This window comes from Cheilinus undulatus, linkage group 7, assembly GCF_018320785.1.
Source record: "Cheilinus undulatus linkage group 7, ASM1832078v1, whole genome shotgun sequence".
NCBI classification, from domain to species: domain Eukaryota; kingdom Metazoa; phylum Chordata; class Actinopteri; order Labriformes; family Labridae; genus Cheilinus; species Cheilinus undulatus.
Genome location: NC_054871.1, coordinates 36,345,911 through 36,360,580, shown reverse-complemented (window position 1 = coordinate 36,360,580; position 14,670 = coordinate 36,345,911). Strand labels below are relative to the sequence as shown.

The 14,670-nt window shown below is 38.1% G+C and overlaps 1 protein-coding gene and 1 non-coding gene across 2 annotated transcripts; one reads left to right on the top strand and one right to left on the bottom strand.

The window, feature by feature from the left end:
- Positions 1 to 409: 409 nt before the first annotated feature.
- calr3a (calreticulin 3a) lies at positions 410 to 9,189 on the bottom strand. The gene is made up of 9 exons (XM_041791842.1): positions 8,970 to 9,189; positions 8,233 to 8,334; positions 7,538 to 7,741; positions 7,283 to 7,377; positions 6,986 to 7,195; positions 4,270 to 4,383; positions 3,955 to 4,098; positions 3,713 to 3,805; positions 410 to 1,821 (listed from the first exon to the last, which is right to left on the bottom strand). Exons 1-9 carry the CDS (start codon positions 9,061 to 9,063, stop codon positions 1,594 to 1,596), a joined length of 1,284 nt encoding a protein of 427 aa, XP_041647776.1. The 5' UTR covers positions 9,064 to 9,189; the 3' UTR covers positions 410 to 1,593.
- Positions 9,190 to 9,837: 648 nt separating this feature from the next.
- On the top strand, positions 9,838 to 9,909 carry trnah-gug. The gene has a single exon. It is a non-coding gene; the product is annotated as a tRNA-His (tRNA).
- The last annotated feature ends 4,761 nt before the right edge of the window (positions 9,910 to 14,670 follow it).

The window sequence follows — 14,670 nt, the reverse complement described above, 5'->3', positions numbered from 1 at the left end:
AATGAGACATTAAGGTAACCTTGCAAGGCAGATGGATACGCCCGTTTCCATGTTTCTCACTGGCGAATCCATCTTGCAAAGCTCCCATCTGAACCGTTTGGGCCCAGTTAGAAAGTGACAGGACCAATCAGCGTCGAGGGGCAGTACTTTAAAGAGGCAACAAGAGGCCGGTGCAATAATGGCAGAAGACATTGGCATGGATGCTACTAGAGCGCCAGTTTTATCAGAAATTGACATTTCTTTGTTAAAAGAACAAAGAACAGCAGTGAGTTGCTTTCTTTTCAAAAAACGACAACAGTCGTGTACTGGCATGTCTACAGTCACCATGATTCGCGTTATGCAGCTCTAATGGAGTTTACTCCTTCGGTAGGGGCACAGCTCGCTGGTGGCTACGTCACGTGTTTTGTTTCTCTGATTAGCCCGTAAAGATTTGACAGAAAGAACATTCATCCTATCACCTTCCAAATTTTTTTTCAAAGGCTCTGCCCTTTCCAAAAAGCTGTGTATGAGAGGTTTTCCAGATGGATGTGTGAAACAAATCCATCTAGCATGCCAGGTTAACATTAAGGAGAATTAATGAACAAACTGCACATCCCTGTGGCTGCAGGAACACACTGACATGGCTTAACCAGTGTGTTTAGAGAAATAAAGTATAAGGAAAAAAAAATTGTGCACCAATTGTTAATCACGATTAACTCAGTTAATCTTGACAGCCCTAGAATGGATAAATATGGCTGCCCAATCGAATCCATTTACATAGTTGAGATAAGATTTAATCAGAATTCTGTACAAGGACAGTTGCTGGTAACCTGCCTTGTCAGTGGGTTAGTGAGAAGAAGGCAGTCAGCAAAAAAAAGAAAACAAAACAAGTGATTTTAAAAAGAAGCATGACAAACTGAACCAACGCATCCACAGCTACCACTGCTTTCAAGAACAAGAGTGACTTTGTTGTGAGAAGCTTCACTTTATTCACTGAAACTCAGTGCACCCACAGGACAGTCGCTCATTCAGATGAACAATAAGAAAATAAAAATCACAGTCTGATGAAGTCTCATTCCATACACACATCATTCACTCAAAGACACATGGTTGGAAGAAAGACACAGAATTAGAGCTTTGGGAAATGACAATATTTTAGGGGAAACAATTGAATAAATTATGAAGGGGTCATAAAAAACAATTCTACATCTCACAGGAGAGATAAAAGTGCAAGAACCAGACAACACAGAACCTCAATTTAGCAGTCGTCCCAACAAAGGCAATAATAAAATCAATAGGCTCTGAAGAACTGCACATACACCATGGGACTGACCACGCTCAGCAAATCACATTAAATTATAAAACTCTCAACCAAAGACGACAAACAGAAAGAAACATGTAAACCCCTCTCCTTTCTCTAATTTGGAGGCTGAAAAAAAGAGTAAATTAATAAAAAATAAATCTGATCTGACCCCAACTTGCACCCCATTGTCCCTACACCTGAATAAAAGGCTGCTGTATGAAAGGCCAGAGTCCATGGGGCTGTCGCTGATTTCTGCCACAAGTTTGAACCTGCAGAGAGAAACCTGCAGTCCAATCACCAGCTCCTTTCCTCTACAACTCGTCCTTCCCTTTGATCTCGTTGTCCTCCTCTTCTGCCCCTGTGTCCTCCTCTGTTTCCTCATCCTGCTCCCCTTCATCGACCTCCTCATCTTCCTCCTCGTCACCATCTTCCTCATCGTCCTCATCACCTTCAGTGTCCTTTTTCTTGCTCTTCTCTTCCTCCTCTCTCAGTTTCCTCTCCATGTCCTCCTGCTCCTCCTTCATCTTCTTCTCTGGTCCCTGTTGAGAAAGACAAGCTGGCTTAATGTTTTGTGCTTAGATTGATCCTCACACTTTAGATTCACATCACTGTCCTGAATACTGCCATTCTTAAACTATGCTTGAAGTAAATATGACATTTTTATGTACATTTTAAACTGTTCTACACAACAGTGGTACTCAACTGGTGGGTCATGACCCAAAAGTGTGTCGCGGTGCTGTTACCAGTGGGTCACAAGAGTGCAGGGACAAACATTTTCAAAAAGGCTAATGGCGGAGGTCTGCGCTGTTACCACTTTACACCAGGAGATGGCGGACATGAGTAACTTCAATTTTTGGGTGTGTTTCTATTCAAAGTTTTGGAGTTTATAGAGTTTGAAAGATGCACGCTCGGTTGAGGAGACGAGTCGGAGCATAACAGAGAGAAAGACAGCGGATTGTAGCGAGAATACTCACAATGCTAGGAGGAATAGAGGAATATTCACCCTTTGCCATGACTTCCAGTCGTCCAGTGAGACCATGGGTGAGACTGTCAGTGCATCTGCTGGCACGGGCAGGCAATGCTTCTGCCATGACAGTCCACCCATAGGGAAGCGAATGCCATGCCTCACCGCACATCCACCCCACCGGGGAGGGAGTAATCGGCGAATGTTGTGGTGGGGGACACATGGGGACGGATCCAGGAATTTTTTTAAAGGATTCTTCACTATTGGGAGATAGGGCTAATGGAGGAGGTCTGCACTCTGAGTGCTTTTCTAGTTTTTTCTGTATTTCAAGTTTTTTGATAACCTAAAGAAATTTTAGAAAGTGCTTGATAGATTTATTTTTGAATCATTCATTTTCTCTGTAAAGTTTGTGGGAAACTAGCAAGTAAATCCCCTTCAAAGATTTAAAATTTTCCTCAATATCAGGACTTTTCTGCAGCTGTTTTTTCAAAAACCTTTGGTCATATTCTCTAGGAATTTCCCTGTAAATCTAAAGAAATTTCACCAGCAACTATGAACCTGTAGGAATTCTCAAAAGTTATTATTTGGACTTTTCCCAAAAACCAGGAGCTGGTGGCAGGTCCTGAGGCAAGACCAGTTGAGAAATGCTGCTGTAAAAAATACTTTGTTCATTACAAACATTTATTTCTGTTTAAAAATACCATGTCATCCAATGAAAGTGGAGCAGTCTTGCTAGCAGCAAGTCTAAAGTGAAAGGAGAGCCTAGCTTGGGTATTCAGGGCACTGTGAGGCAAATCCAGTTTTAGGATAAAAAAATAAAGACTACTGCCAAATAGTTGCCGTTCTGGATGCTTTTCTATGTCTGCTGCTGTTTCACAAGATTACTGGGACACCTGACGGACTCAGTTAAAACAAAAAGTTGAAATACCCCTTTTATCAATCATTTTGACACTTATGGGCAATTTTGAATTATTTTCAAATTTAAAGTCCCTGTAAATTGATTTAAAAAACTGTTTTAGGTTTGTTGTATGACAGGCCACTTTGATATGAACCACCAGGCCAAATTTTAGTCATGAAAAATATCTCTAAGTTTATAAAACTAAGCTTCAAAATCAAGAAAAACAAGGCAGTAAAGTCTGCCCTAAGATGGTGTGGGCGTGTCCATTGAATGAGGTAAAGCCACGCCCACTCAGGAGAAATAAGATCCTCTCACATTTTAAAATATGTTTCTGATCAAAGCCCAGCTGCCTGGCTCTGTGCCAGAGCAGAGAGACAGGAGTTGAGGATAAAATTTACTGTTTTCTGGTACAAATCTCTTTGTTATGGTGCTTTAATGGCCTGTGGCTGATGGATTTGAATAAAAACTAGAGGGTGAATTTGTAATTAAATTGGTTTTGCTTAATCTAATCTAATCTAAACAATAAAATAAAGAGTGCCTTACATTTACTATTTGAGTCAATTCTTACCTTGGTAACTCCCCAGGTCTTCTTCCCAAACTCCTCTGCTTCTTTTACATCATCGGTGATCAGGAAATTGTCAAAGATGGTGCCAGATTTAACCTAAACAAACATCAAACATGTTAAAAACTAAAACATGTAGCAAATAAAGCTAATCTAGCTACAGCCACTGACCTCACAGCATGAAACATTGCTGACTGTAAATCTGAAACCATGCCAAGTGTCACTCTCAGATAAGTATCAACCATTACCTGCCACAGATCTAGGCCCAGCACTCCAATGTTATCAAACTTGTACATGGTGTCATCAGGAGTGTACTCTGGGTTGTCGATCTCAGGGTGAACCCAGGGGCCTTTGTAGTTAGGGTTGTCGATCTGCTTGGGTTTCCACTCGCCCTGCGGAGACCACACAGGAGGGGTTAAGGGGTAATGAAGCTAGTTATTAAACTAATACTGTAAAAGTGCTCCAACTAAAGCCTGAAAATTCTGTACCTTCTTTACATAAAAAATGATGGTCAATCAAATTTCTCCAGCTCCAGTAAATATCTTCAGCAACAAAAGCTGTACCTTATATTCTGGGTTGGTAATCATGGCAGGTTCCCACTCTCCGTCCATGTCCTCCTCCCAGTCGTCGGGTTTCTTGGCATCAGGGTCAGGGATGGTCTCAGGCTGTTCCCAGTCCTGGAAGACAGGATTTTGTATTTACATTTAGATGATTATTGTTAGAGATATAATGTTTTGACTAGGGCTGTCAAGAGATTAAATTTTTATCACTATTAACCTTAGAATATCTGCAGTAAATTGCGATTAATCACCTTTTTTAGCGCATTTTGAAATCTCACTATTTAGGGTTTTCTACTGTCTAAAACAAAGGGTAACTGACTTCCTGTTTCAGTACAAAACTGTTTCTAGAAGTAGAATGAAGAAACATAGACTTAACCACAGAAAAAGGAACTTGCTATAGATTGAAAATGAATTAAAAGAAAATTTAAAAGGCTGTGTCCACTCTGATGAGTTTTTAAATAGTAAGACATTAAGGAGACATGGTGCACATATTTTACATCACTGTGGCTGCAGGGAGACGCTGATGCTCTTTAACCAACGTGTGTTGAAAAGAAAATAAAGTATGAGATTATTTGCAATTAATGGATATTACTACACTGAGTGTTACACACGATTAACTCGATTAATCTTGACAGCTTTGGTTTGAACACAATGTTTATTGTACACCAGGGATGCACCTTCGCCCTGTGAGAACACTGAGCTTTATTTGAAAGTGAATAAATTTATACAAGCCTGATTTTTAGCTTCTTTAAAACTAGTTTAAATGTATGTAAAACTGTTGTCAGTACTCACTTTATAATAAATTAAAACAGTGTTTTTCTTTATTGGCCTAAAAAAATAAAAGCTACTGGGGAAAAAAATGTTCGCTGGATCTGATCAGAACCTGGTTACTCTGTCCTCATATTTGTTCCGTTTTTGTAATTACCAGATAGCTTTCCAAGGTCCTAACAAACTAAATTTTTTTTCAAATGTAAGAATTTTTAGACCTTTTTTTAGACCTGAGCTAATCAAAAATTAACACCATGTTTTATGCTGAATTATCTGGTTTATTACACCGTTAATGAAATTTCAGAAATGTTTTTGGTAAAGGAAAAAATAATAATAATAATTTGATTATTTCTGGCAAGTTAATGCCTCTTTTCTATCAACATGGTGTAGTGATATTCATCATTAAATAAGCAACAAGGATACATTCAAATTAGAGTGATTTAACCTCCTGAGACCCTGTATGTACATATGAGATTAGATACTGGCTAACCTAAAACATAATAATAGTTCTGGGATGTCTGTAGAATGTTTTTGGAATTTTTTTTTTTTTTTTTTTTTTTTTTAGAATTTCTTGAAATTTTTGAGGGATCCGTTTTTTTTGTTTGTTTGTTTGTTTTGGGGGGGGGGGGTAATTTTTGGTACTTTCATTAGAATTTGGTGAATTTATTACTCAAGTTTTGGGTGTTTAATTAGAAATTTGAGTGGGGATGCCCATTAAAATGTTCCTGAGTTTTCATGGAATTCTAATTCTAAGGGAATTCATTTTTATCTAAGGACTTTAATTTGAAATTTGGGGGAATTTGCCGAGTTTTTCAGGAATTTTCATTGGGTTTCTGGTGAAAAATTTTATGTATATCTTTAAATTTTGGGGGGGAAAGTCTACTGAAGTGTTTTTGGGAATATTTTAGGACATTTTGGGGTATTTTTAAAGGGAGTTTTGGATTTCAACAGTATGTTTGGCAATGTCTTGGATTTTCTTGCAAATTTAGGGGGCTCTTTTACGTTTTTGAAATATCCAATAATCTTAAAAGAAATTTTCCAAGACCTCCAGAACTTTTAGAGGAAATTAAGTTCATACCAAGCCTTACTGACTGAACAATTCTCTACCAACTGGCCAAAACACACTAAAAATGTAGCAGAATTTTTTTTGTGTGTGTTGTACAGTCACAACATCAATTTTTGATGAAAAGCACTTCCTGTTCAAAGACAGGACTTAAGTTTTTTACTGATCAGGTTCTTTTAAGGCCTTAAATTTAAAAAGTCTAATTTAAGACCTTTTAAAGATCTGGCAGAACCCTGCTCTCTTTTAAAGGAATGATAACCTATTTCAGGGGCATTTTTTTAATTCCCTCTTTATTCTTTCTTGAAAACAATTTAAACATTGTAGGAAAAAAACATTATAAAAAAGAACACAAAAAATAAGTCTGATGTCCATGAAACTTTGCCGCATTAGTCGCTGGGAGCCCTACACACCTACCTATCACATGATCAGAACTCAGTCTTAGGTTGCTTTCAAAGAACCATTTAAAAAACAATTAGGGTTAAAAAATTCTGATCATAACATGTGAGCCTTGTTAATGAACTGTGCTTGTAGAACAGAATTTGACAGTGTTTGCAGATTAATCACACAGACTCAAAAACAATGTTGTAAACTCACTCTTGGAACTAGCAAAGAGTTTACCTAGCAGGAATTCAGTCAGTCAGTTGATACTGTATTATCTCTGCGGTGTTGATAGTAAAGATAGGATTCAGATCTTTCGCGCTGGCTGACAATTCAAACATGCAACACCTTCTTTTTGAAGTGAGGTGTCAAGCTAAGTTAAGAGGGATTCATACACTGAGTTAAAAGACATTCATAGAGTTAAAATTAGCCCCATATCTTGCTTGTTGTGAATGTAAATAAACTGAAAATATAATAGTGAAAAAATGTGAGCCTCATAAGTTTTCCCACCTCAGGCTTGGTGTCACTGGGGTCATCAATCTTCGCCTTATCATCCCAGTCACTAGGTTTCTTGGCATCTGGGTCCTTAATTTTCTTAGGGGGCAGCATATCCCAGTCCTCCTCCAGAGTGCCAGACTCAACCTTCTCATCGTTGATCCTCACCTCGTATGTCTGGTCTGGATTCAGAATCAGTGTGTACAAGTGGGTCAGCTCGTCATCCTGCAGAAAAGGGAGACAGAAGAACTTATGACCCATGCCATGCTTTTAAAACAATCAGATTGTAAACAGGCCTCATGCAGTAGCTACCTTGCATTTGATGTCTTTCTTGATGAGGTGATTCTGACCCTTGTAGTTGAAGATCACGTGAACCTTTTTCGTGCTGTATCCACAGATGTCAGGTCCTGGAGATACAGACCAAGGTAAGTTATTTGCTGTGTTTTCCCACTGGTTGATGAAAAGTCATTAAAGCCTCCTTCAAAGCCTCCTTCAAAGTGATCTCTCCTAAAACAGTCGTGTTTTCTGGTCAGACCTCAATGACTCTACAAAACAAACATGACTCACCAAACATGATGTAATACTGCGAGTCTCCGTGCATGTCGCTCTGGTCAAGGTCAGCGGGGAAAATTTTAACATAGCCACCTCCACAGTCGATCTTCTGCTCATGCTTGACGGTAAACTGGATGACCAGAGGTTTACCTTCATTGCTGAAGGATTCAAATTTGGTCGACAGGGCATAAAAGCGGGCATCCTGGCTGGTCTGGAGGCCTATTGTAGGAAAAATTAGGAAAGAACAGCTGTACTGAAAAAGGGTTCAAATGCTTATTTTTTTGTGACAAAGCATTAGATTCTTTTTTGTAAGTCCCTGCATGTTTTCGCCTCAGTTCCTCACTCACGTGTATGGCATTAGAGAAGCTAAAATATCTTTTGGTTTATTCAAACACTTTATTTTGATTAAATAAGATAATCAAAGACTTATGCAGGAAAATTCCACCATAGAAAAGTGTTCTCTAGGCATTACATGACTGGAGGTGAAGCCACATAGTCAACCCAGGCAGGTCATTCCAGTCTAGGACATAATCTCAGCTCTGTCAGTACAGTCCACTTCCTTGTATTTGAATGATTCTCTAAGACAAAGTCATTTACATGATACTCATTTACATGTGTTTGCATAATGACACTATCTGCTAGTAATGCACTGCAACTTTTAAAGGGCAATTTCATACAATTTAAACTTCGTCAGAACACAAAAGAATTACCTTTATCAGCCTCAGCATCCCCATAGAATTTTCCAGCACTCAGTTTCCACTGGCCATAGTCAGACTTATGCTTTGACTCGGTCCAGCGGCTCTTCCATCCATCTGAAACAAAAAGATCAAAGCTGGCTGATCACTGACCAGCTTTACTTGCATATTGATACAGTAGTAGGAAATTACATTACACTGCTTTTTAGGATATAAATGGTTGCTTCCCTTATATGATAGTGTATGGTAGATAATGTGGTCTCATTAACAACAGTATCAACTGCAAACCAGACTGTTTATAGTTTTTAACTTTACTTTTAGTCTTGCATTTTTTTATCTTAAATTTCTAAGCTAAAAAATATATAAAAACTTTGAGGAGACACTGTACTCAAAACGAAAGCCTACAATATGGTTAATTGTGATACCAAAAGTGAAAGAATAAATGGAGATCCAAAGTTTTACGTACAAAGTTGTCTCTTCTCTCAGCATTCATATCGAATCTATTTACTGAAACAACCTCCATTTTAATATATAACATTAAAACGTTCACTAAAATGCCACTTTAGCTATTTTTAAAGAAACATCACCTCAGCTTACTGACGTTAGGTGGTCTGGCCTTTATCCGTTTGCTAAATTTGATAAATGAATGCAGAAGAGTCTAAAGACAGACCAAACTAAAAAATAACCGTCAACTCAGACAGCACAATCATTCATACATGGCACTAGAACACATGGGATAGGTTATACTTCACCTCCATCCAGAAACTGTTCCTTGAAGTAAACCGTAGCGTCAATAGTGACAAATATCGACGCAAAAACCGCAAAAATTGCCACAGAGAGCTTCATGTTGGCTGCAGCTGTCCAGTGCCAGGGAGGTAAAGAGAAGATTTATGAGGTGAATTTAGCTAATATAGCAAGAAGGAAATGTAACCTGAGAATTTCAACAGCGAAGAGCCCTGCACAGATGGCCGTGTCTTATTGGTCGAAAATCTGACCAATGAAACGAGACCACGAGTTACATTTCGGGATCGCTCGGGTTATTTCGGAGGGAAATCGGAGAGGGGCCCTAACATGGAATATAGCTCTCGCGATGTGTTCAGGAAACTCAGGGAAAGCCCATTCAATTGTCTACTACAAATTTTATCCACCAATATGTTTTTTTCACGTTAAGTGGTACAGACCTGTTGTTTTTTTTATAATTTTAATAGAACTTTACCATTTTGAAATGAATACATAGAGGCCCCCATTAAAACACGACATTTTCTTTTATGCGCACCATATTGACTAGGAACAATCAGTCATCCGGGTTTTTATTACAGTCACATGACATCGTCTTTAAAAATGTTCACGTACGACTAAAAGTTTGAAATGAGACTTTTGTTGCTCTGCAGGGACGTCGTATCATCGGTTCTGTATCCCTTATTTCTGAGAGTAGGATTACCAGCAAAAGCCTACTGTTGAAATACACAAATGTTTTTTGGCCTCCGAAAATTAAAAGGCGAAGCCTAAATCTAAAACACACTGAAAGTTATAATGCATATTCAACGGACACAAAGACTGATGTAAAAGTGTGATGAGTTTCGTCACTGCACGGGGTGTCTTCATCCTGGCAGACAGCTCGCCGTGATCGTATAGTGGTTAGTACTCTGCGTTGTGGCCGCAGCAACCCCGGTTCGAATCCGGGTCACGGCAATTTTGAATGGCCCCAAACTCAGATTGTCCGTCGCACTTTAAGATTGTAATAGTCGATCTGGGTGCTTGTTATCATAATCTTGATTAATAGCACATGCTCGATGTAGTAACTGGCTCTTGCAAGTCTAACATCTGAAAAATATAGGTAATTCAATGGAAAACAGTCACATATAATGAAACACACCTTTCATCATTTCTGTATTGTAATCATCACAATGTGTACCCAGGATTTAATTTCAGTGAGTTGTTTTATTGTTTTCTCTTACCTATGCAATTTACGTGGTTAATGTACTGGACCAGTGTAATAACTTGAGGGTCTAAGTGTTGTCTAGAGTCAAATTGAAGTTACCAAGTAACTAACCAAGTTACTAATTTATATATCCTCCTGTGACCTGACTTTTGGTTTGGAATATATTTATAGCTTCTGCAGTTTATTTCGGATTAGTAGGATCTTATAGGCCTAAGAATAAAACCTTAGTGTTGTCTTTGAGCAGGAAGTAGTTTTAACCAAAAACTGATGTCTGCATATGATGACAACAGGCTTATCTTACTTTATAAGACACACACACAGAATAAATAAATAAACAAATAAATCAGATTTTAGAGATGTGTGTGTTGAAGCCAGTTGGTAGGGAGCTGTTCAGCCAGTAAGAAATGGTGTCAGGCATTCAGAGATGTATGGCATAGTCCTTTTTCTGGTAATAGACCACAACAGCTTGTTAAGGCCGTGTATGAACTAAATTTCATTCAAAAGTTCTGGAGAACCTGAAGAACCTGAGTCCTGAATAATTTTAAAGATAAAGAAACATTCCCAGAACATAAAAAAATCCTCAATATCCTTAAAATTGCTACAACATTACCTAAAATTTATGTTACAGTCCATAAATGCCCTCAAATATTCTCAACACACATCAGAAGCTACACCCCCCCCCCAAAAAAAGCCTAAATATTGACACTTTTTCACATAAAATGCCATTGAAAATGTCAAGAAAATTACCCCAAATTTTGAATTCAATTCTTTAAAAAACACAAATAAATTCACCCCAAAATTTCAAAGAAAATCCCCCCCTCCACACACACACACACACACAAACACACACAAGACTTTAAATCAAATTCTCCCACATATACAAACAAATAACCCCAAAAACTTTCAAGAAAATGCCAGTAAATTTAGAAGCTTTAGAAGTTTAACAGTTTATAAAGGCACACAGTGTTTTGTAGTTTTCTAAAACATCCGTTACCTCTGGTTGGAGGATAACTACATAGAACAAATATTACCTTTACAAAAGACGATAGCATTGGATTTGGTGTCGGGTAAAGCTTAATTTATTCAAAACTGTAATACCAACATCGGCCACACAGTGGCGCCAGAGTATTTATAATGGGTCCATGTAACTTGATGACGAATGGCACACAATACTGATTCCCATGTCAAATGTTGCCCCACAGTTTTATTAGCAAATGAAACAGCAATGGGTTTAAGACATGCTGGATGACATCTGCTACTTGTCCCCTACAATACACCACACAGACATCTCTCTGGGCAGGAGTGAGTAAATATCTATTCTGGGATGAGTAGATTTGGTTTAACCTACTATTGATCCAGCTGCCTTAAATGACATTTCATATATAGGTCAATAATTCAGGGGCAGAGTGGCATTTTAAAGACTGAGTCTATAAAGAAAAACACTGCTTTATAAGCAAGAGCCTTGGTGGCTGTGGTAACCTGTCCTCTGATCTTTTGAAATCTAGGTTATCCAAGTAATATTGCCAGGGCAAAGACCAACACTTCAGCTCATAAGTTCAATGATGTAGCCTATTATTGGACAGATAACAGTGCAAAGATTTATTGATGCTATTAATGCATGTGTGTTGGATCAGTAGCATTGATGCTATGGTTCTGGCTAACAGTTATTTTATTTTGGAGCAGAAAAGTATGTCAAGCTGTAATTGGGTTTTGATATTTATTCGTGCCACTTTTAAAGTCTTTTTAACTGCTTTTTGCCACTGTTTTTGCACTTTTTTGCCACTTTCGAACCATTTTATTGACTTTTAACTAATGCCTATTTTAACCCCTTCTTCCTAACTCTCCTGGGCATTTTTTCCCACTTTTAAACCTTTTTTCCCCTTTCTTGCCATTTTTATTTTTCATTTTTGGCTCTTTTTGCCATTTTGCCAGTCTTCACCAATTTTGCTGCTATTTAAAAAAATTTTGGGCCATGTTTTGACAGTCCCCCCCACCCCAATTCCACCAATTTTTGCATTTAAAATCATTTTTTACCAATTTTAAACCCTGTTATACTAAATTAGGGCTTCTCCATCTCTCTTTTTTTTTCAAAAATGTGTGCCTATTTTTTCCTCTTTGACCAATTTTGCCACTTTGTTCATTTTGGCTGCTGTAAAGCAAAATTTTCACCACATTTTAACACCTTTTCAGCATTTCCACACATTTTTTTATTTTTGTAACCTATTCTTGCCTTTTTAACCCCTCTTCACCACTTTTTTTGCCACACTTTGCCACCTTTAACCCATTTATTTCTCTCTTTTTCCCTTAAAGTCATTTCAGTGCCTTTTACTTTATTTATTTTCAGGCATCCTGATATGTGTGCACATCATGGCTTAGCTATGAAGTCTGGCATTGCTTTCCTAATGGTTTAGTTCAGTGTGCCGATCCATATTGTTATTATTGCCAGTAGAAATGTAACTCTGTTTTAAGAAAATGGGGTTTACATTTTGAAAAAGGTTATATTATTCTACAGAATACATTATATATATATATAATGGTGATTATTATTCCGTTTGAAAATGAAATATGATTATCACAGCTTAACTTAACATTGGACCTGATTTGCTGACCTCCATACAGGGTGCATGTAACACACAATAGGGAAGCTGTTGAAGGAAGTTGCAACCAAAATATGTACTCCAGAAATACTTGACATGCAACACACCAGAAAAATATGGGTTGCTGCACAACATTAAAACATTTAGGACCAGTAACATGAATCCATGAGACACCATGGTGCCAGCACTACAGACCTGAATGAAAAATGATACCTGCTGTGCTAATGAGGGCTGTGAAGCCAGGTGGTATCATCAACACATGTACTGCACTTTACCATGCTGCCACTGGATCTCATCAGTCATTTAGATGTTTAACATATACACATCTTGATGATCCCAATACAAAAAGTTTCCTTTATCATGTCTCATTTCTCCATGCAAATGAATGTTATCAGCGAATGAATGGAGTTTTTATGTAGTGTTTTCAACCAACCAGTGTCATGGCTTATAAAAGCAGATCATTATAGTGGCATTTTGATGAACTGTATTAGAGATGAGATTGAGAATGGGGGTTCAAGCATGTCTCTGTTGGAGAGGTGCAGAGAGGATGAACAGTGCTTACAGCAAAGTAGAAAGGCATGCTGGGAGAAGTAGGCAGACAGGGTTCACAGGCTGATGAAGATGTATACACTGAAATAGACAAGAGTCAAACAAGAGAAAAGAAAAGCATTTAAACACAGTGAAATCAGTGGCTGCTACAAAAACTTAATGGTCTGGTAAACAGTCAAACATGAAGAAAAAGACTTTCTCCTAAAGGGTGACTCCATTCTGTAAGTAAAGACCTAGTACATATCATGTGTGCAAAAAAAAAAAAAAAAAAAAGAACCTCTCTTTGTATACCTCCATTCTATATTACAGAATTAAATCAGTTCACCTCTATCCCACAGCTCCTATTTCTTTCCCTTTGAACCCCCTTTCCCAGTGGGCAGCTCATATTTGCTGTGAATTTGACATTAGTGATGGAATGGGTGCTCCAATATCATGGTGCCGACACAAAGGCAGACCATTGTTACCAAAACAACTGGCCCTGTTGTCCTACCAGGAAAAAAACATGCATCTTACAGGAGAGAGCTGTAGCTTGAACCCTACATTAAAGTCCATCATACCTGCTCAGGCCTCACAGCTGACTTTGAAATCAGAGTGGGACAAATTCCCAAGGTTAAGGTACCGATAAAGAGAAAGATTGCTGCATGAGCATTTGAGGGAAACATGGATAAACAGTTACATGAACTAGTCAGATAAAATTATTTTGTAAGGAATGGAGTAAAAAGCCTAATCCCTATTGTAAATCCACAATGACTTATGATGCATGCTCATTTGCACTAACAACCACTGCCATGGAGGTGAAATGGTTTCACTTGTCTGGTTTCTCTGCAATGGAAAGAAAATTTCCCTGTTTGCTCGCTTCATTCCCCCACGTTTCATCCTCTAATCAGGTGTGTAGATGTCTCAAAATATTCCATAGGTTATGAATGGGAGTGTCTCTAATTCTGTGGAACCCTGTCATGCAGTGGACACTTTTTTAGGATGTCCCAGAGAACGGTGGGCCGTCTCTGCAAGGGGAAAAATATACCCGGATTAAAACTACTTCTTACAATAAACGTGTTTTATTACTCATGAGCATGGCAGACAGTACATTTACTTTAACATGAGGGCATCAGCTCTTGAAATAATCAGTGCTGGTCCCCCTTTCAAGGTGGACTAAATGTGAAAAATTCATACAGGAAGCTACTAAAGTGAACTAAAAAATAAAAGAAGATGTTTGGATTTGTTTTGTCTGGTTGCATTTTGTTTTAACTTCGGGAACAAGAAAAGTGCGTCAAATTAAAGGAGAATTTGCAGCTGTCTGTTATAGCATGATCATATAAGCTATTTTAAGGCAAATACAGTGCATTTACAAAATGAAAAATTAAA

Bases quoted from the DNA above. Each gene is read 5' to 3' on its own strand.
- calr3a (XM_041791842.1), bottom strand. From the start codon at position 9,063: ATGAAGCTCTCTGTGGCAATTTTTGCGGTTTTTGCGTCGATATTTGTC. The intron at 7,378-7,537 runs GTGAGTCATGTT...CTGTATCTCCAG, and splicing joins GCAGTATTACATCATGTTTG to GACCTGACATCTGTGGATAC. The intron at 4,384-6,985 runs GTGGGAAAACTT...CCTGTCTTCCAG, and splicing joins CCAGTGACACCAAGCCTGAG to GACTGGGAACAGCCTGAGAC.